The sequence below is a fragment of the Mastomys coucha genome, unplaced genomic scaffold, assembly GCF_008632895.1.
Source record: "Mastomys coucha isolate ucsf_1 unplaced genomic scaffold, UCSF_Mcou_1 pScaffold8, whole genome shotgun sequence".
NCBI lineage: Eukaryota > Metazoa > Chordata > Mammalia > Rodentia > Muridae > Mastomys > Mastomys coucha.
The window spans coordinates 78,049,004-78,071,421 of NW_022196914.1; the positions used below are offsets into that span (position 1 = coordinate 78,049,004).

Genomic DNA, 22,418 nt, shown 5'->3' on the forward strand with positions numbered 1-22,418 from the left:
AAAAAAAAAAGAACACTAGGATTCATGGAAGTTAAGTATCTTGTCCTAAATCACGCATCTAATAGAACTAGAATCTCTGGGGCAGAGTGGGTAGGAGTAGATTGATTTTATAACATACCAAATCAGAAATCAGATATGAAGCTCTTTTGTTTCTTAGCCATCTAAGAAAGTATTCCTTGTCTTTTTGTTTTCTATTGTACTTATGTATGTATTCTGTTTCTATTGGCTCATTGCCTTATCTTACTTGCTTAAATGCCTGGTATATATTTTTATCCCAAACCAATGTCTTTTTATTGCATATTATCTTAGATATTGTCTCCATGATAACAGGAAATTAATACAGAAAAGGATATTTTTTTGAACTCCAAAGAACTTAAATCCAGAAGTGACCAAGGAAAGCAAAGCAAGTAGTGCAAGAGCAAAAAATGAAATAGGAACCATATTGAAAGATATACATTTATTTGGGAATTATTAAAAACTCAAGATTTGGAGAAAGGAGGGAAGAGCAGGTAGAGAGCAGATAATGGTCAAGAAAATGAATCTGTTTATGTGTGCACATGTTTGCCACAACCCATGGAACATCCTTCACTAACTGAATCCTCTAATTTGAAGACACGATTCTGGGTATTAATGACACACCAGTGTGGGCTTATCATTTCTGATTTCTCATCATTTGTAAATGCTACTGTGATGAGTGATGTTGATTATGAGTTCTCTATTCATAGAGCAGGGCATGGAGTGTATGAGAAACCCCTATACCTTCTGCTCAGTTTTGTTGTCAACATGAAGTTGCACTGAAAACTCATTATGGCAAAAATGACAACAGAAATAGAAATGCACATGGAAAACTAAAATTAATGGTCTGACTTGATTTGGATGAAGGTAGAATGTTCACAGTTAGAAGAATAGATAGAATGGAAGATGTCTTATCTCATGCATATGCAACATGGCAACACAGCAGGAAAAATGGTGGTATTGCTTGGAAGAGAATGTAGAAGTGGAGGCTGTGGTTCCAAGTGCCTTGGCAACCATCAGCTGTTTTGAGTTACTTAAGAGAGTCATTGATGAGTTTGATCCAGGAAGTTGCATTTAGGGTAGATTGTTTTAGCATGGCTCCAGAGAAACATTTTAGAATAGCTAGAAAATTCATTGATAAATTCTAAGCAAGTGATAGCTTTGTTGGAATAAGGAAGATCAGTATAGAAGTGAATAGAGGTAAGGATCAGCACAACAATTTGCACTATTTAATACAATTGAATGACAACTTAATAAAATTGAATAACGGTTACTCAAATCTGTAAATACATGCACGTTTAGAGTCAAAAAGAAGGAAATTGTTGGGTTCCCAATAGAAATGTGGAAAGCAAAGACTTAGGTAGAGAAACCTATGGATAAAAGATTATCAAGAGGCCAGTTTTGAAGAACAGGAACATTATTGATGAAAATGACACATTGTATACTACAGTGCAAAATGGGTGATTGAGGTTTCTAGAACTACCAGAATGAAACCTGATTAAATAAAAGTTGAGTTACATTGTAGAGACTTTATAAATTGTTTTCATACTTATAAAATGTAGTCAAAGATACTGTGAAGGGAAATTATAAGAGTTAATAGCCCTTTATATTAATACTGAGATAGATGTTAGGCGGCTTCAGTGTTGCTTGATAGAAGGTTATGGAATGATAGCATAATCACTAGTAATACAAAGCTGGAGCTCTATTCATTCTCTATTGACTAGAAGGAATGACATAAGTAAAATAATCCCTGTATTTCGCAGTACATTCAAGATTGCTCCTTACAAAACTGAATTTCTTTTGGTAAGTAAGGAAGAATAATCAAACAGTGATTGGAACAGTAATGCTGGCTCCAGTTTCTTGGCTTTCTGCTCCTGTGATCTAAGCAGTTTGTTTATTCTCTTCCACCCATTAAATCCTATACATTTAGTAACTCAATTTTGCAGATAAGAAAGGTGAGGATTACAGTATGTGTATGACTTACCATCACCAAATGAAGTTGTTGGTAGGCATTTTTGAATGCAGACAACTGCAATGCTAATTGTAAGAGGAAATGAATGAATAAAACATGTTCCTTCAAGATTTTTAAATTCCAAATGGAAATAAGTATTATTTATTATGTATAAATATTGAAATAGGGTTGTGATTTTCATATAATTATTTCAATTGTTAAAACATCAAAGTACCTATTAGTAAGTGCTCTGTAAGTTTAAAAAGATACTTTTATGTTAGGATCAATTAGCCTTTGTGCTCTCTTGGATATGGCATTGTTTACCTAGAGGGGTTATCTAGTATAGCTCCAATGTTTCTGATAGGTGCCCTCCAACACCTATGATTAGTTTAAAAAATGCCCCACATGGATGGCCTCAATCCAATTGAACGGAGGGATTTTCTCAATGTGTACTCTTCTCAGATGACTCTAGCACCATTGATAAAAACCAATTCTGTACAATTGACTCCTTGTGAACTTGACATACAAACAGACGATGATTTAACTATAACTTTTCCCTTTTTTTGTTTATCTCCAAGATCTCATACTAATACCACAATATAAAAACAACTTTAAAACCCATATTAAGTGCTTTCTTACTCTAAGAAGGAGGAATCCAGACATAGTTACAATCAAATCAAAGTACAACCAATAGCAAGTAATGTAAAGAAGATTCTGTAGCCCAGTGTGTGACATTTTGGACTCACAATCTTCTTTGTTCCAAAGGGCTTCAGGAACTTCAGCTCTGAAATCCACAATATACACAGCTTTTCTTGTAGGCTCAAACCAACTCTCTTCCACAGCAGTCCTGGAGTCTTAAAAATCTTGGAGTCTGTGCTGCAACTGAGGCTGGACTTTCACTAGTAGCATCTCCTGGGCATTTTTCAGGGACTCTAACTTTGTCCAATAGTGGGAAGCTTAGCTTCTCCCCACTGTCCTTTCAATTCTTCAGCATTCATGCTATCAAACCCACTACCACATGGAGGACTCTTCTATATCACTGAGTTCAGCTGACATCTTGAGGTACAGCCATGGCACTTGCTGTGTGCTGACTAAGGAAACACTCCCATAAGATTTCCCTTCGAAGATGCTGGTGTTTTGTCAGTCACAGCAGAGCTTTTAGTCCCACACAACCAGCACCTACCATCAAAGTAGTAGGCACTTGTTTATTGTTAATTACACCTGATTCTTCAGCCCAAGCTTACTAGAAATGACAAATTCTGAAAGTCTGAATTCAAAGATGATAGACTTTGAGGGATTCTCAAACCTCCCTACCAATCTTCACAGACCAGACTTTCATTTTTGGCCTTTATCTCTGCAATACCTATCTTCCATGCTTCCACCAAACAGCACATTAAACTCTAAGCAGCCAATGGTTTTCAAGCCCAAACACTTTCACAGTCCTCTCAAAACAACATGGTCCTCCCTGTCACAAAATTTGCCCATTCTCTGATAACGATTTCTGTTCTAATTTCTACCATTGTGTTACAACACTGGCCAAAAATAACTTATGGGAGGCAATGGTTTATTTCATCTTGCAGCTTATAGTCCATCATTAAAGAAAATCAGAACCAGAACTCATATCAGGAAGTGAAGTAGAACTATGCAGGAAATCTGGTTTCTAGCTTACTTCCCATGCCTTGCTCAGCTTGGTTTCTTATGAAACCCAGCGTCCACTATCCAGGGACTGTGTTACCCAAAGTCAGCTTTGCCCTTCCTTATCCATTTTTTAATAAAAAAAAATGCCCCACATACTTGCCTACAGGCCAGTGTGATGGGGACATTTTCTCATTTGAGGATTCCTCTTCCCAAATGACAAGGTAACTAATCAGCACACATGCAAAACAAATTACCTTGGTTAACTGAAATGTCTGCCAACTGTAAAAGTTAATGTTATTAATGCAATAAACTTGCCATAAGAAAATGCCTACCACTAGAAAAGTGTCTTGTTTTTAGAGATTGTTTTGTGATTATTAGTTGTGTTAGCTGACTAGCTATTTTTCCTTCAATAAGTACACATATCCTTGACATCTATAAATAGTCTATTATTTAATGTGTTAATTTTGATGCCAATGAACTAAGAGAAACTTCATGGAAATAATATTAATTTTCCATTAATATAAGCTTTATACACTTGAAATAAAGCTCCTATTTATCTTCCAATTTTAAGGTTGATTGTTATTTATGTTCCCTGTTGCTAGATAAAAATATAACAGCAAGAACAATGTAAGGAGAAAGGTTTTATTTTGGTTCACAGTTTGAGAGCATTGCATTATTTATCATGATGAGAAAGTCATGATGGCTGGGAGGCTGCTGATCACATTGTGTCTATACCCAGGAAGCATATAGGACAACGAATTCTCAGTCTCCTTCCTGCTTTTAGTCCAGGGAATAGTCATAATGAGAGTGTTTTTCCACCTCAATTAACCTATTATAAATAATCCCTCAAAGCATGCCTAGAGTCTAAAATGATCTATATAATCCCTCAGTCATCTTTCATGGTTGTTCTAACATGTTAAGTCCTATTTACCCATTGAGACTAAACTTCCCAATTGGGGTAGACATTTTTCAAAATAGCAGTATTAATCGCATCCATGAACAAAAGTGTCTAAAACTCAAAACTTATTTTGAAAGATAGTATTGATGTATTAATATATTTTGCAAAGATGTTCAATGAAATAGCATAAGGTCTAAATTTTCCTTATCTGAGGGAGAGAAAGGATGATGTGGGAGGGGCTTTTGAGGGTGGGACTGGGAGTAGAGGAGGGTGGGGGACTGTGATTAGGATGTAAAATAAATAAAGAAAGAAATAAAAGAAAAAGTTGGTTCATGCTTCAAACCTGGAACAGACTGATTATTTTCAATATCAGCCCCAAGTTACTCTTCTTTATTTGAATCAAAGCCAAACAAACATTTGATTTGTGCAATAAAATTTAGAATCTATACTTGACCAAATTTGTGCTCTTAGAGATTATTACCAATGAAATTCTTATAATAATCTATATGTTATTCCTTAATCTTTTCTATGATTGCTAAACTAACATACAAAGTGTTTCAAAGTGCCTCTAAATAGTTCTAACAAAGACAAGGTTTAAAAGTAGAACTTGTATACTTGTATTGATTTACCTTTGATTTTTTCAAATTAGCATTGATTTTATAGGCTAATTATTTTTATTTCCCTATTCAATTTTTTTTAAAAATTGTTTGCATAATGAATTGTACCAATTAACTTTAAAACATTTATCATAAAGCCTTGCCTTAGTAATATACTAGTTTTTCAGCCAAATAAACATTCAGACATTGAAACAATAATGTTTGGAAAAAACATTTGTTGTTCTCTTAAACATTTTTCTATATATCTTTAATAGGTGTTTTCTAAACAGAAAATGGCATATTACTTTCTACATCCTAAACTGCAACTTCTTCTTTTTTCTTGTAGGTTTTATTGGGATTTAATAATGCTTATAATGATGGTTGGAAATTTGGTCATCATACCAGTTGGAATCACATTCTTCACAGAACAAACAACAACACCGTGGATTATTTTCAATGTGGCATCAGATACCGTTTTCCTGTTGGACCTCATCATGAATTTCAGGACTGGGACTGTCAATGAAGACAGCTCGGAAATCATCCTAGACCCTAAAGTAATCAAGATGAATTATTTAAAAAGCTGGTTTGTGGTGGACTTCATCTCATCGATCCCGGTGGATTATATCTTTCTCATTGTAGAGAAAGGGATGGATTCGGAAGTTTACAAGACAGCCAGAGCACTTCGCATCGTGAGATTTACAAAAATTCTCAGTCTCTTGCGGTTATTACGCCTTTCAAGGTTAATCAGATACATTCACCAGTGGGAAGAGGTAAGTTGCATGTGTTTCTTGAAGTCACTCTATCATGGGATTTTCATGATGACTATTTGAGTATGTATGTGCTATGTTTAATGCACTGCATCATATTTAAGAATGAATAACTTGCAGAATTCTCCATTCTGATATTTAAATAATATTTCTATCTCTGAATCACTTGAGACAACTGAAAATCACTATAAAACATCCTAACTATTGAATATATTTTCTGTAAATACACTTTAACTGACATATTGTTATCCTAGTCACTGTGAATTTTCTTATGCCTTAGAAGATTCTATTTAAGAAAAATATGTCATATTTATCTTTGATGAAGATCTATAGGGTATGATTGGTAATCTAGTATATCATCATGTATAGAAGATGCTAAAATATGTTTCTAACAATATTGAAATTTCAGTGAATTTATGTTTGAGGAAAATACATTGCCCTCTTGGTTATCTCTAAATTCTATAAATTTAGATTTGAATTCAATATACTAAATTTGTTCATTGTTTTGTCTACCTACAGTTATTATATTTTCTCCTAATTACTTCATTTCATAATAGTGAAAACCCAGAATATGTAGGAAGGAAATAACTACACAGAAAACACAAAGGAATCATTCCAGTGATTCTAGCCAGTCAGATCTCTTTGCTGCTGAATAGGGCATCTGCTGTTCTTAGACAGTGGGTGGAATGGTGAAAGAGCCCTGCCAACTCAAGTTTCCAAAGGCTGGAGTTAAATATACCACCATCAAGCAAATGAGTACCTCTTTCCACAGCTAGTATATTAACCTTTTTCTTTTCTTTTTTTTTTTTTTTGACTTTTTTTCTTCTTAAGCACAGCCCTTTGTATTAATTATAAACTGGATTTGATTGTCTGCATAAGAATGAAAGTCAAAACACCTCCAGTGTACCCAATGGAACACTAACGAAAGCACTCCACTAACTCTAGATTATTGGTTTACTCCTACAGAAATGCTGGTTGGTATTTTTAAAGAAGTCATAAAATGGAAGTTTTGTTTGCTTTCTGGGTAGCTGTAGCAATGTTTTTGTGGAGGTTTGTCCATGACATTTTGGTCCACAGCATTTTAGGAAATGACGCACAGTAATAAAACCTCAAATACTACACTGACAAAAGCCATAATATGGATCACTCTTAAAATACGGAACTGGAATATGCTGAAAATGAAAAGTAGCCTATAGGAGAAACTGGATGGACTTGTAACATTTCTATATAGAGTCCACACAGAAATGAAAATTAATATTCACTTCCCAAAGCCCTTTCAGGAATCTCAAAATACCAGTCCAAGATGATTCTTGAAAACACCCCCCCAATATTTATTGGGAACCATGACTTAATTTGACAAGCAGTTTTTGATCTTTTGTACAAATGAGCTCCCTGAATCTTCTCTGCAAGCCAAAGAGATAGAGTCTATTGTTGTTATCAGATGATGACTATTAAACACACTACAGTTCCTTTCTGGCAAGAGGTGGAGCTGGGGGGATTCCTGTCTTGGCAATCAGACTCTAGAGCTATGTTTTTAACCTGTAAAACTGTACAGTTCTCACTGTGGCTTGTGCCTTTGTACCCACTAAGCTCATCATTTTATAGCATGTCTAAGGAGCTAAATGGTGTTTTTCTTACCTGAGTATGCGCTCAGCACAACATCATAGAACCAAACAGTAACTCTTAAACCAAGACCACAATAATATTTTGATGAATAGTGAGTGAGAGAAAAGTCACAGATAGAGCTGCCCAGTCAATTAAAAATACAAGAGACAGTGTGACTATTTTTAATGGCTTTCAGCTTTAACCCAGTTATCCCAGAGAATGGCAGCAGGATGAACAGATGGCGTCCGATCAGATAAAGTGACAGAGCATGTGGTCAGAGAGGACGCTCTTTAACACTGATATTTTCTGTCCCTGGCATGGTCACCAGCACCTAGATCTGTTCAGCATGACAGGATTTTAAAGGTGCCCGTGATATCATTCAGAAACATCAGCTGTCTGACATCATTTTGGTGAAATGCAATTTAATATGCACTTAGAGAGATTTGCTAACCACACACATTCACGGCAGCATTGTGAGTTGGCAAGAACTTTCTTATAAATAAATGACCTTGGTAATAAATGAATCAGAAGCTCATTTATCTGAAGATTGTTTTCTTGGTTATATGATACACCCATATAATAATGTATATCATGAATGTTTAATGACTGCTAGCAATATTCTTACTGACGACTAAGAAATGGAATCACACTTGAGAATTTAATATAAATTCATTTATTCCACTTACAAACTTTAAAAGATAATCTGTCTGTCTGCCCATCTGTCTCTCTCTGTTTCTGTCTCTCTGTCTCTCTGTCTCTGTCTCTCTCTGTCTCTCTGTCTCTGTCTCTCTCTGTCTCTCTCTGTCTCTCTCTGTCTCTCTCTGTCTCTCTCTGTCTCTCTCTCTGTTTCTGTCTCTCTCTCTCTCTCTCTCTCACACACACACACACACACCAAAACCAAAAACCAGCCAAATAAAAGAACCCTTGAAAGCTTCCCAAATTGGCACATCTCCACCTGACTTTTACAAATGCCATGAGGATGCACTTACAAGTAGAAATACAAGTTAATTATCAGAAGTAGCTGTATGAGCTGTTGGATTAAGACTGCAGAGGAAGATAAGAGTTCACCCACATGTCTTAGAGCTCTGAGCGTTTTAGTACCAGGATGGCTAAAGCTAAATTCAGCATGCTTGGGGAAGTCGCGTGTGAAGTCTGGAAGCTGCCACTGTTCTAAATGAATCATTCGCAAGGAAAGCAGCTGCCTGCTATAGGGATCTGTGTTCAGCTTTAGAGATGCATTTTTTTCCACCCACAGCCTGGATTAGTTCAACTAAAATACAAGATGTTCTGAAGCTAGGTAAATTAGAGAAATCTTATGAATGAGATGCAGGAAGTCTAAAATTTACTCCCTATGGTCCATCAGTGCTACAGGTAAGTATGTAAAAGGAAACGTTTGATGGGGCCGATCAATTTATGAAATACCTTGGGATTAATGTATAAAGGGTGAAGTTCTTTTAAGTCAATTTGTAAGATCGATGATTTATCATGTAAACACTGAGCTCTTTGAAATTAGACCAAAATTTTATATATATTCTCTGGTGATATGAAAATCTGAAGAAATATAGATAAATTAGCCTAGAAAATTTCCCCTTAGTTTAATCTTTCTGTTGGTATAAAATTTCCATAAGTAGCATAAATTGTTTCTTTTTACTTTTGTGCTTTTGTTTTGAAAATTCATTCTCTTAATTCAGTGACATCACTTTTCTTATTTAAAGTATGCCAGACCTCCAGGCCTGATTGATGTTTTATAATCTAATACAGGGGAAACAATTCTATATGACCCTCCAAAAAGACACATATGGTGAGGAAATCCTTGAAAATTAAATGGACCATTATTAACAATTTGTGACGATCACAAACCTCTAAAGAGATAAAGACCAGATTAAAAGCTTAGCAAACTGAGGATTATTCACTGTATAAAAGTAAAGGGTTCTCAAAACCTCAAGTGACCTGTTTGTTGACCTCAGTCTTTTTGTCAAAGGGAGATGGCCCGTGCATCTTTCTACAGCCTTTACAATAGTAATTGAAAGCATAAACATCACCTTGATTATGGTTACTATGTAGTGTGACTACAGTCATAGAGCTACTTGGGATATTAAAACAGGCAGAAACCATGAGTCACAGGACAGCCTTAGAATGTAATAAGATCCCAACATAGAAATAACTGAATGACAAATAACATTTGGTGAAAACTATTTTCTCTTGTAGGGAGTTATTCAATTGTAGGTTTCAGTGTCCCAACTAAGCTGTGCATTCCTTCATGAATGATGTAAAAGATGTAGTTCAATATATGATTATTTAGTAACCCCAGCTCTTTGGTATACATCACATTTTATTTATTCCTCATTTCCTATTTCCCCTGCTTCTCTAGTGTGGATTTGGGGCATATTACAATGAAATAAATGCATGTTGAGGCAGGAAGGAGGCTTGTAGCTATGAACATGTTAGGTAGAGCAGTTGCAGAAGGATAAATCTTGGCATGTTATGATGTTTTTCTACTAATCAATAATAGCTTGTGATGTTGGATCACATGAAGAGATTTATCTACAAATTATGAATGGTAGCACACAATTGTTAAGGAGACATAGTCTTATAGGGAGCTAAGGCAATATTTGATATCTAATTTTGGTTAATTTTAGCATGTTATTTGATACAGATTAAAACTTAACTCTTGCCTAATTATCTGCCTATTCAACATTTCAATATATTTTAAGCACTTCTATGTTTAGAAAACACATAAAATTTCAAGTCTTGTCATAAGCAAGTGAAATGCTGTCCTAATTTTCCCTAGCCTAGAACATAGAGAGACTCTATTACCTGTCAAGTCCAAACTGCTTTCTCTCATGTTTCTTCAAGTCTCTTCAGCACACTGACTCAATTCACCATCATCGCTTATTTTTTGCTAACATTTGCTTAATTTTAGTTTTACTATATTTGAAAGTAATGGGTTTTCCACTACTATAATTTTTCAGGTAGAACACTTCAGATTGAAAAATTACTCCACATCTGCCCTTTAAAAATGAATTCAAACTCATTTATAGAATGCATTCTATCTGTATGCACTCAATTATAACAGCCAATACTGGATTATACACTGGCTCTGAATACTTCAGTTCATGATACTTAGTTACATGTGCTGTCTGTGTCTTTTCTTGACATGAACATGTAGAAGGAGCAGTCCCTGTTCTTTTTGCCCTTGAGTCTTCTTGTGTACTTGGACAGCATTCTAAACATATTCTAAACATGGTATGTAACTGAGTATGCTATCTGTTCCACACATGGTAATCTAAAGGTTAAATCCATTAAATATATGAAGAGTATTCAGTTTTTACTTTGAAAGATTTTTTCCAGTGGTGTTTACTTATAACTGGTAATGCATAGCAACACAAAGCAGATGTGTCTTTGTAGGAAAAGAAGACCTGTGGGTACATAATCTTAGATGATATGCTAAGTAGTGACCTGAAGGAGGAAGTGAACAATTTTCACTGTACACCAAGAGGCTTTGAAAGATGCTTGGACTGTGTATGAAGCTGGAGTTTGGAACATTAACCTGAACTAGAGGTTCGTGGAATATAGATCATACTGAACATACAATGCATAGGGTACCTAGGAGAGGAACTGTGTATCTCCAGAATAAGCTTGAAAGCACAGACTGGAATTCATGCTAATATTGAACTAGGTAAGGTATTGCTGAGACATTTTATGCATGACACATTGTATTAGTTTGACATTGTATCATTGTATGAGTTTGACAGAGTTCAGGAGATTGGAGGCTGCTTATCAGAGAGTCAATGCTACTAGTAAAAACAGAGAGCTTTGGCCCTGACTCACAGTGCTGTGTGTGCAGGATTCATTTTTTTGAATAGCTAAAGGACTCTTATTGGCAAAATATTCTTATCCTTAAAATATGTATAACAATGACGACTTTATGAAAAGTCTAAGGAATATATATATTGTGTGTTATTGTTAAATTCCAGTTGTGTTTATGATTTCTATTTTTAGGAGTTAGTTATAGGATGTTACAAATAAGTGTATTTGATTGTATATACTGAATGACTTTTCCCATTGAATGGAAAGCCATATATGTGACTTTTTTTGCCTAGAGACAACAGCATATTTAGATCTGAATGATGTGAGGCATGAATTGTTTTCAAGTTTGATTTATGTTTATAATATCCATAAGTCTAAGAATAATAGTTACATCATTTCCCAGCTAGAGGTATGCTCTGATGTAGGCATTTTCACTTGTGTAGGGCAATCTCCACTTCCTGCAGCAAGTACTTATTCTGCTAAGGACCACTAGGTGTCCCCTAACAGTTATGTTATTTTGGGGGTTCTAGTTCTAAAATCATAAAACTCTCTCTTGTGAAATTACTCATTTACACTATTGGAATCACTGAGTTGATTGCCTGATACAGTTCTAGAAAATGACAATTATTCACTCATGCAACACTTGTTTTGAAGTTAATCAAAGAACATTTAGTTATTTCTTTATGTGATTATTTGCACTTTGAGAGAACTGATTTTAGTATCAAACTATATGTTTTGGTTGTGTATGTTGATAGATTTCCTGAAATTCTAAATTAGGATTTTGTGAGTGTTATTTTGGAGAATATTCTGGATCAAGATGATTAGTAGATGAACAAGTGATGTGTTGATTTTCATATATGAGTGTTTGAATTAGGACACTTTGCTAGGTGATCATGACACATGCCTTTAATCACAGCACTCCAGAGGCAGAGGCAGGGGCAGAGGCAGGGGCAGAGGCAGGCAGATTTCTGCGTCCAAGGCTAGTCTGGTCTACAGAATGAATTCCAGGACTGTGTGGGCTAAACAGGAAACATTGTCTCAAAAAAAATGAATAATTTTCATCATTTTCTAAATGGTCTTTGGTCAGTGACCACAGATCTATATAATCCAACTGTTTTCTACACCAAAAAATCTTTAGGGATATTATTTTATTTGTATGGGAATTTGCCTCTGTGTATATAAGTGATTACTGCTGAGGTTAGAAAAGGGTTTAGGATCCCAGGGACTGCAGTTACAGGCAGCTGTGCATGATCATGTAGGTATCTGGAATTGGACTAAGGTCCGGTGGAAGAGCAGGTAATGCTTTTCCTGCTGAGCCATCTCTCTAGCTTCAAAAAGACTTTGAAGTCTTTTGGTTTCTTAGTTTATTATCAATACATCCAAATTCCAGAGCATTGTGCACTCAGGCCAACCAGTGCTATTTTGGATTTTTTGTACTCTCGTGCTTAGACCTTGGAAATGATCATATAACCCGTATTCAAAGTTTCAAAACTATGCCATGGACACATGTCTGAGAGTTACCTCCACAAAGATATCTCATGCCCTCAAGCTAGTACATTCAATTTTCCTTCATGCCCACTCCTTCACCTTTTTTTCCTCTTGTTAATATCAGAAGTCTAAGAGAGGTACTTGTTTCCCCCTTCTTTCAGGCTCTAAAGCCAGCAATCAAATTCTGTATGTCCTACTTGAATGTCATTTCAATCTTTTCACTTCTTGATCTTAGTGCCATCCTATAACAAGCCAAATTCAGTTTTCTTTCATTTGTATTTCTGGAATAGACTCATAACCATATTATACAGCTCATTCTTACTATCCTTCAGTTGACCCCAAACTGCTACTTCTTTCTTTATTGATTTAAATTTTATTGCATTATGATGAGAAAAGATATATGATTTCAATTTATTTGAATTTGTTAACATTTAAAAACATATTTTAAGTAAATAGAATTATATCACATTCTTATTTTTCATTTGTACCTCAACTCCTCAAAGAGACTCCCTTCAATACCTGAAATACCTTTCTTTTTTATTTTGTCATATTCTTTAAAATTTATAAAGCATTATAACCATAAAATGAGTATTATAAAAGTTGTTTGATACAAAACAGCAATCAATTGAGCAGTCTTATGTAGATGCTTGTCTACAGCAATACTGAAAATACATATGTTTTTTTCAATATAAATTTTAAATAACTCCAAACATATTAACTGTATATTTTAAAATAAATACATCACTACAGTATTTTTTAAATGAACATAAAAATAGATAAAGTCTTTTTGTTTGTTTGTTTGTTTGTTTGTTTTGTATTTAGTAGAACTTAAAATCTTGACTCTTATTGTGGTACAAGCCCAAAATAAGAACAATTCTTAGATATTGGACTTCATTGTAATAAGACTGTACTTCAATGAACCTCACATCACCAAAGGATTTTACCTCCATCAAAGCTAAGCTAAGAGTTGACAGTTCTGCTGTGCCAAAGAATGAGTTGTAGGCATGATTTTTGGATACAGATTTCCTGCTATGGTCAAAGCTATTTGACTTGAATGAGTGTCTTCATTCTCAGCTCACAGCGAACAGGTTATATTCATTTAAGAAATGATGTGTGTATTAAGATGGTCTATCCATAAAGTCATTCACCAACTGTTCCAATGAACAATGGCTCTGCTTGTAGGGTGACACAGACATTAGGTGATGGTAAGAATCTGGTTCATTGGCTGTGATAATTTGGAAAAGCATTCATCTCAGAGAAAGAGTAACTTATAAAGTCCTCTTTTTCAAACTTGATACAAGAGTTACAAACATCGAGCAAAACATTCAGTCTCACTCTTTGTTGTTCTCTTACAAGCCACCTCCCAAGTTAATGATCTACATTTCTTTTGGCTATATAAATAATTTTGAAATATGTAAGCTATTCTGAAAACCATAGTATAGTGTAAAATCATCAAATAAACAATCCTACTAATAGAGAGGTTGAGATAGGAGAAGCATGGTTTCAAGACCATTATGTGATACACAGCAAGACACTGACATTTACAGTCATGTACAAACAAGTAGAAAGTGTATATAAATTGTACAAAAATGGACCTATTTCTCCAATTACCAAATTAGAGAGACCACTGGATGACAAATAGAGACAACCCTGGAGATAGAAAACATAGGAAAGAAATCAGGAGTCATAGATGTAAGCATCACCAACAGAATGCAAGAGATAGAAGAGAGAATCTCAGGAGCAGAAGATACCATTGAAAACACTGACACAACCATCAAAGAAAATGCAAAAAGCAAAAAGCTCCATGAGATCCAGGACACAATGAGAAGACTAAACCTAAGGATAAAAGGTATAAAAGAGGGTGAAGACTCCCAACTTAAATGGCCAGTAAATATTTTCAACAAAATTATAGAAGAAATCTTTCCTAACCTAAAGAAAGAGATGCCCAGTAACATACAAGACGTCTACAGAACTCCAAATAGACTGGACCAGAAAAGAAATTCATCCTGTCACATAATAATCAAAACACCAAATGCACTAAACAAAGAAAGAATTTTAAAAGTAGTAAGGGAAAAAGACCAAGTAACATATAAAGACAAGCCTATCAGAATCACACCAGACTTCTCACCAGAGACTATGAAAGCTAGAAGATCCTGGGCAGATGTCATAGAGATCCTAAGAGTACACAAATGCTAGCCCAGGCTACTATACTCAGCAAAACTCTTAATTATAAAGGTATTCCATGACAAAACCAAATTTACACAATATCTTTCCACAAATCTTGCCCTACAAATGATAATAGATGGAAAATACTAACATAAGGAGCAAAACTATACCCTAGAAGAAGCAAGAAAGTAATCTTTCAACAAACCCACACAATCCTAATTCCATCTCTAACAACAAAAATAACAGGAAATTACAATTTTTCTTAATATATGAATATGAAAATTAATTTACCAACATATCCTAATTGATTGAAATCCTTGGCAGGATGAAGATCCTAGGCAGATGTCATACATTCCCTAAGAGAACACAAATGGCTGCCCAGGGTACTATACCCAGAAAAACTCTCAATTACAAAAGATATCCCATGACAAAACCAAATTTACACATATCTTTCCACAAATCCAGCCTAAAAATGATAATAGATGGGAAACACCAACATAAGGTGTTTTCAGTAAAAATATGAGGAATTAGAAATTTGTTGTCTGTCAAACTGCTACTTCTTAGAGTAAATATTGTATAAAGGATCTACTGGAAGTTTTTCTATAATGTTTCTTGACCTTTTGGATAAAACTCAGCACTAAAGACCACTTGAAATCCAACTCTAGCCAAATTGAATTAAGTTTAAGGTATTGTGCATATTAACTCTCAACCATCTTTAGGTAGTCAGAAAAATATTTTAAACCCCTTGTATATAATAATCATTTTTTTCTAGAACTGTTTTATCAACCTCACCTAACCTATTTATCATTTTAAATTTTTAGGAGACTTTGAACCTGAATACCATTTCAACACAATATCATTCCTCCCTCTCACCCTTCAATTTTTCTCATGTTCACCTACTTCTTTCAAATTTATCGCCTTTTCTTTTTAAATCATTATTTTCACACAAAGGCATACAGCAGAGATCATCACAGAAATGCATACATTTCCGAAGTGTAGTGAAAAATCAATCATAATAGTGCCCATCCCCAATGATGTATCTATAAATCAGTGCTTATACCTAATGCTCAGTGAACATTGACTAAGACAGGATCAAACAATTCTTGGAACCAGAGCCTCTAAACATTTACTGTGAGACAGTGTCTTCTATATATGAGCAGGAAATTATACCAGTGAAATCTCAGCAATATGGTCTACTCATCTAACACAATTTAATGTTGGACATCTTTTTTTTTTTTTTTTTTTTTTTTTTTTTTTTAGTGTAATTAACTAATCTGCTAAGTAAAGCTGGTTCGAATCTGTGATGGATTTGACCAACTCCTTGTCACTTTGATTTATTATACTTAACCTCCTCTAACTTCTTTAAGATGTATTTTTTCCAGCTATCTATTATAATTCTGTAAAGTAGGTTCATGGATCTCCTTCAGCTTTACCTCTTGGATTAGCATCAGAAATAAGAGTGCACAAATTCTTGCTTAATGAGTTATATTAGACCTTCATGAGAACTTCAGTTCTACCACACTAGAAAGACAATTATGGAGACACAATGAGAACAAATGAGTCTTGTATATATTAGAAGCTTCAATGATGATGGCTAAGCATGTCACTGGTCTATGAGTATAGCAGAATATCACTAGGGGGTCATTTTATTGCTACAGGTTTTGTTGGTTTGTGTTTAGAACAGGAGTATTTTGTTTTATCATAGGTCTTTGAGCTATCTAGTCTCAGGTTCTTGGTCACAAGGGGATTTTTTTAAAAGTAAAATGGCACATAAGACTGTTTTTCAAGAATCCTAGGTTCATGTAGTCTTGGTAAACAAAGATGTGGCTGGAATGATAAACGTTTTTAGAGTCCAATTAATTCCTTTATATGGAAGATAATAGAAAAGTATTGAAGATCTTAAGACACCAGCATGCTGCATGGCTAAACACAAATGTGGCTGGAAAACTAAATTGGCATTTTTAATGTCAGAATAGAGACTTTACATTGAAGAAAATAGAAACATTTTGAAGGTTTAGATACCAACATGCAAAGCTTATTAAACATATAGTATTTTCTATGAAGCCACATACTATTATTAACACTAAATGAATTGATATAACTAAGTGTTCCTATAGCCTAAAGTTTTTCAAGTTATCCCCATAAACAAATGAAAAAGGCGAAGTCCAGGGAAATGAATACTTTGTTTGAATTTTATAGCCAGTATATAATAACAACAGAATTTTAATTTCTATACTACCTATATAACATGGTCAAAAACATTCTGTGGGTGTGCAAGTTGATATGCATGCATGTGTGTGCTCATCTTGAAGTCAGAGGTCAACCTCAGGAGTTCTTCATTACTATATAGTCTGTTTTTCACTAGGACCTGGGAATTATTGATTATGAAAGGATAGGTAGAAAGTGAACCCTCAGGATCTACCAGTCTCCTCCTCTCCAGTATGTTCCATCATATCCAGTGTCTTTATGTGATGGCTAGGTTTTGAAATCAAATCCCTACGTGTACACAACAACCACTTTACTGATTGAGCTATGTCCATGGAACTCAAAGTCCTAATAAGAAGTTACATTATCACTTTCTCTGTTTCAATAGTATGCATGCAGTTTGAGATATAGGCAGGTAAGATTTATGACAAAGCCAACATTAGGTAGCATGTGCCACAATTTAAACAAGAGATGACTCATCAGAGTATCAATGTTAGTCTATGATGTAATCTCTTTGTCCAATCTGATGGGCATTCCTATGGGTATCATGGAAACTGTCCATTGTACTTCATGACTCCCTTAGGGCTGCCTTCTTTATATAGGAATTATAAGCCAATCTTCCTCTACTACAATTTGTAAGTAAGCTCAATATTAGTAAGATTATAAATAACAAAATTAACAGATACACCAATTTCCAAGCTTAAAACCACCAGATTTAATGGACATTTAATAATTTATTAATTTAATATTTTATTAATTGTTTAATAATTTATTAATTTATTGTTTCCATAATTTAATTTCCTAGATTCTGCTTTCAGATCTTTGCCCAATCAAATGGAAAACAATGTTATGAATATATGATATAATTAGAATAATTATTTTACAAAGGACATTTATTATACTTGAAATCTTGAGAACACTTTAAATGCAAGCATTAAATCACCACACCTTAAGTATGGATCACGATATTTTTATTATCCTTTGAGTGTATTACATTTATTTGAACATCAGTGTTTCAAGCAATTCACACTTGGAAAGTACTTATAATCAAGGACTTATTCTTTAGTAATCATTTTGTACTACCATTATATCTTTAATCCTCTTTAAATGTTATGCCTTACTCCAGAAGACATAAATTTATTTTATTTCCCATAATATGTACTTGGAGAGTGTTCTTTACTCACTTAAAACATTCTTTCTGGTATTATTGGTTTAAATGCTCTACAGTGGACAGTTGTGTCTATGTCACATAATAATGTTTGTTGTTATGTCTGTAGTTAAAGTGTTTTACAACTTTACTGATTTTTATGATTTATTTTTTACATTGGCAATTCTTGAGAGGCAGTTCTGAATACATTCAAATATAGATTGCATGGCTCAGTTTTCCTTTTAATCTATGTGGTTTTCACAGAAGTTTCTTTGTGGTGATACTATTAGCTCATGTAAGATTGCTATGACTTCCTGAAAGAAGTGGCTCCAGTATAAATATCACAAGACATTCATTATAGCTTACTAATGATCATCTGGTTTGCCATTTTACATATTTGACTTCTAGGCTTTCCCTATAAATTAACTTTCTTATACACAGCATGTAATTGTACCTTAACACTCTTCTTATTTTTCTGTTTTTTTAGTTGCTTTTAATTTAATTTAACAATTTTCAGGATTTTCTTTTATATTCTCAATTGCCTTAGTAGCTGTGTCTCTTTATTTACCCCAATACTTCCTTCAATATTTAAGTGCTCATCTCTGTTTTTACCACAGTCTACCTACCTACCTTAAAACACTGTTGCATTGCTTCAGACATCATATTCAGAATCTAATACAGTGTATTCCTGTGGTTTTCCTCTGGCTACTGTGCTATATTATTTTATTCTTTCTTTATATATTCTTCAGTTAGAGAGCTATTTTTCTTCATTTTTTTTTACATGTACCATAAAACATTAAAATATGCATTTTCCATTTAGGGTTTCTATGTGTTTTAATTATCTGTGTAGATCCAAATTTTCATTTGGTTCCATTTTTTGTCTATCTTCATCATTCTCTCTTTCTCTCTCTCTCTCTCTCTCTCTCTCTCTCTCTCTCTTTCTCTCTCTCTCTCTCTCTCTCCCTTCCTCTCCCTCTCCCTTTCCCTTTCCCTCTCTCTCTCTCTTTCTGTGTGTGTGCATATGTCTGTCTGTCTCTGTCTCCCTTTCTATCTCTATCTCTCCCTCTCCCTCACCCACCTTATCTTCTATTTCTTTCTCTCTCCCAACACAGTTTTGTATCTCTTTATATAGAACCTTCATATTGATCAATTTATCTTTCTATGTGTCAAAATTTTCCCACACAGATGTGAACCACCATACTTGTCTTAGCTCTAAAGCTCACTGCTCAACCCAGCTTGACAGCTGAGCTCTGCTTTCTTTTAGTTCACAGCCTTAATCTGCCAATTTCTCTCTAGCAGGATGATGCATGTGAGTTAAAAGGTGAATGTGTTAGGTATTTTGCTTAATTTTATAATTAAGGGGTAAATCTGCTTCCTGTTACAACAATACTCTCAGAAATAGAATGGTCCATATTGTTTCAAAATCGAGAATCACATTTCAGAGTTGATTATTATATCATTTTAAGAAAGACCATGTCAATTTTTAAGACAACATTGTCTAATAATAATGTATAAGGTACAGAATTTTTTGAGTGGAGCAAAACCGACATATGACATTAGTAGTTTTAGGCAGTTATCTTTATATCAACAGATCAGACAAGATGAGTAAAAATGGTAATCACTAAAGACTTTATCAAAGAAAAAAAATGAAGTTCATTAAACTGACCTTGTGTGCTTAGTATCAAGCTTCACTAGCTGTGACTAAAGTTCAAATTATAACCATTTACAATTTCAGACTTCTAGTTTTTTATATTCTTAGTGTTTGCCCTCATGATTCCATGAGTGCCTTGGATTACTCTCACCAATTGATGGTTTGTTTCACCATGAGTAAATCATGTGGGAATCATACCATCTTCCTCTTCTGGACAAAGGATTCCACGTTAACTTATGGCCACAGGAGGAAAGAATGCTTGGGCTTCATTTTATCTTGGACATTCTGGAGTTGGCAAAGAAGTCCAGATTGCTTCTCCCAAGAATACAAAACTTATTCAGTTATATTGATTCAGATTTCAACTTTTTTTTTTCCTGATAAGAAAACACAGTGTATCTTAGTTATTGGTGGAGAGGTAGTACTCCAACTGTGAAGAAAGGCCTGTGAGATAGAAGGGCAATCTTGAGTGAGCATTCTTCAGTTCAGTTTTAAAATCTAATGTTTTTATAGACAAAATTATACTGAATTTAAAAAGTGACGGTTGTAGCTTCTCCTCCAACGTCCACGACTTCACTATCCTTGGATCTTTGGCTAGGTTTTCAGTTTATGGCATGATTTCTCTCTTTTCCAGTGGGTCTTAAGTCTAATCAGATAGCTCTTAGTTACTGCCAAGGTATGTGGACCACTACTGTAAACTTAAGAATATTTAAGTATGATTTTTTTTTTTTGGTTTTTTGAGACAGGGTTTCTCTGTGTAGTCATGGCTGTCCTGGAACTCACTCTGTAGACCAGGCTGGCCTCGAACTCAGAAACCCACCTGCCTCTGCCTCCCAAGTGCTAGGATTAAAGGCGTGCACCACCACTGCCTGGCTAGGTATGATTTTTGTTGTGATTCATAAGTGTTAATACCTAATACTCAACCCTAAAAATATGTACAAACAAGGAACATGCTGGGCAGATCGTATTTATGTATATACTTAAAAATAATATATTCATATGTATGTATACATATATAATATTCTTATATATGTATATATTTATATACCCATATAAATTATATATATATGTATACATACATATATATATATACTCATACCTATGTCTGTACACACATACATACACACACACACACAAACACACACACACAGACACACATACACACACACATATATATATATATGTATATGGAAAGGTTTGCAGAGATAAAAGGGAATGGGGAAACTATGTAATTATATCATTATATCAAGAAATTAAAGAAATTACAAAATCAGTTTTACTGAACATTGGTCTCTGCAACTTATAAGCTCTTTTTTTTTTTTTTTTTTTTTTTTTTTTTAGCATACACTGTATCCCTAGTTCCTACTTGGGTTTCAATCAAATGGAGCTGTCACTCTAAGACTATGGCAAAATACACTTAGTTATCATCCTAAGTATATTCAAGCATCAAACTATGAACAAAATAAAGACAAATTATGAAAATATGCATATAAACTGATATTGAAATAGACATTCCACTCCTTGTGGAAAAGCAAGTGGCATGTCTTTCTCAAGTTCAAAACAGGACCTTTTAGTTCTATAAGTACAATTGGCATATTTTCTTAACATTTGATATGGTTATTGTCTTCTACAATGGCAGGTTTTTAGGACTCTTACTGTTTCCAAGAAGTAATCATGAAAAATATAGATGTGGAGAAAAACTGAACAGATTTTAGCATGAACACAAATATATTCAGTAACTAGTTTATAGAGTTAAGTTTTACTAACTATTCAATGTGACATATGTATCCCTACATGAATCTGTCATTTCCAAACTTGTATTTCAGTGTGAACAAGAGTTCAATCTTCTCTTCTCAGTGCATCTGTCATTAGATGGTCCACACTCAGTTTAAGCTCTCATTCTTCTTCACACATCACAATGTACACCATACTGTTTTGAAAGGGTGCCTACCAGCAAACTTAGAATTAAAGCAGCCAGGTAAATTATGATAATTCAAATATTAAATAATCTTGGGAGTCTATTAAACAAATAAGAGTCATCAGTTCTCATAATGCTTACAAGTTTATAAATATCAGCTTTTCCCTTTCTGTTTCTATTTCCTTTGATCTTTCATCATTCTTATCATCATGTTAGTGAAAATGTTCTTGAATTGGAAATGTTTGTAGTTTCGATGTTATCTAAAACTCTGCCCTTGGTCTCTTCACCTCTGTGAAGAACAGGATTCACCAGATTGTCCTCCATAGCTTTTCCAGGCTTAATACTGCTTAAGTCTCACCTTCCTGACTGGTTTGATGCACCAAACCCTGAGTTATGGAAGCAGCAAGTTGGCACTCTCCCAAACATTCTTTGCAATGCATGTTTACTGTGTTCAGTAGTACTAAGTGAGGAGTCAGTTTTCTTGGAATAAACATCCAGGTCTCCATCTTGCAGCACATGTCTATTCACCAAAGTGTCTGAAAATTTTCAGAAAAATGCTTCTCTCT

The 22,418-nt window shown here is 34.4% G+C and overlaps 1 protein-coding gene across 1 annotated transcript in view; it reads left to right on the forward strand.

Annotated features, from left to right (window-relative positions):
* The window catches only part of Hcn1 (hyperpolarization activated cyclic nucleotide gated potassium channel 1), a 386,612-nt gene that overhangs the window by 45,694 nt on the left and 318,500 nt on the right, over nucleotides 1-22,418 (forward strand). Inside the window, exon 2 of the mRNA XM_031360231.1 lies at nucleotides 5,445-5,868. Coding sequence (XP_031216091.1) covers nucleotides 5,445-5,868 — 424 coding nt within the window. The remainder of the gene's footprint in view (nucleotides 1-5,444; nucleotides 5,869-22,418) is intronic.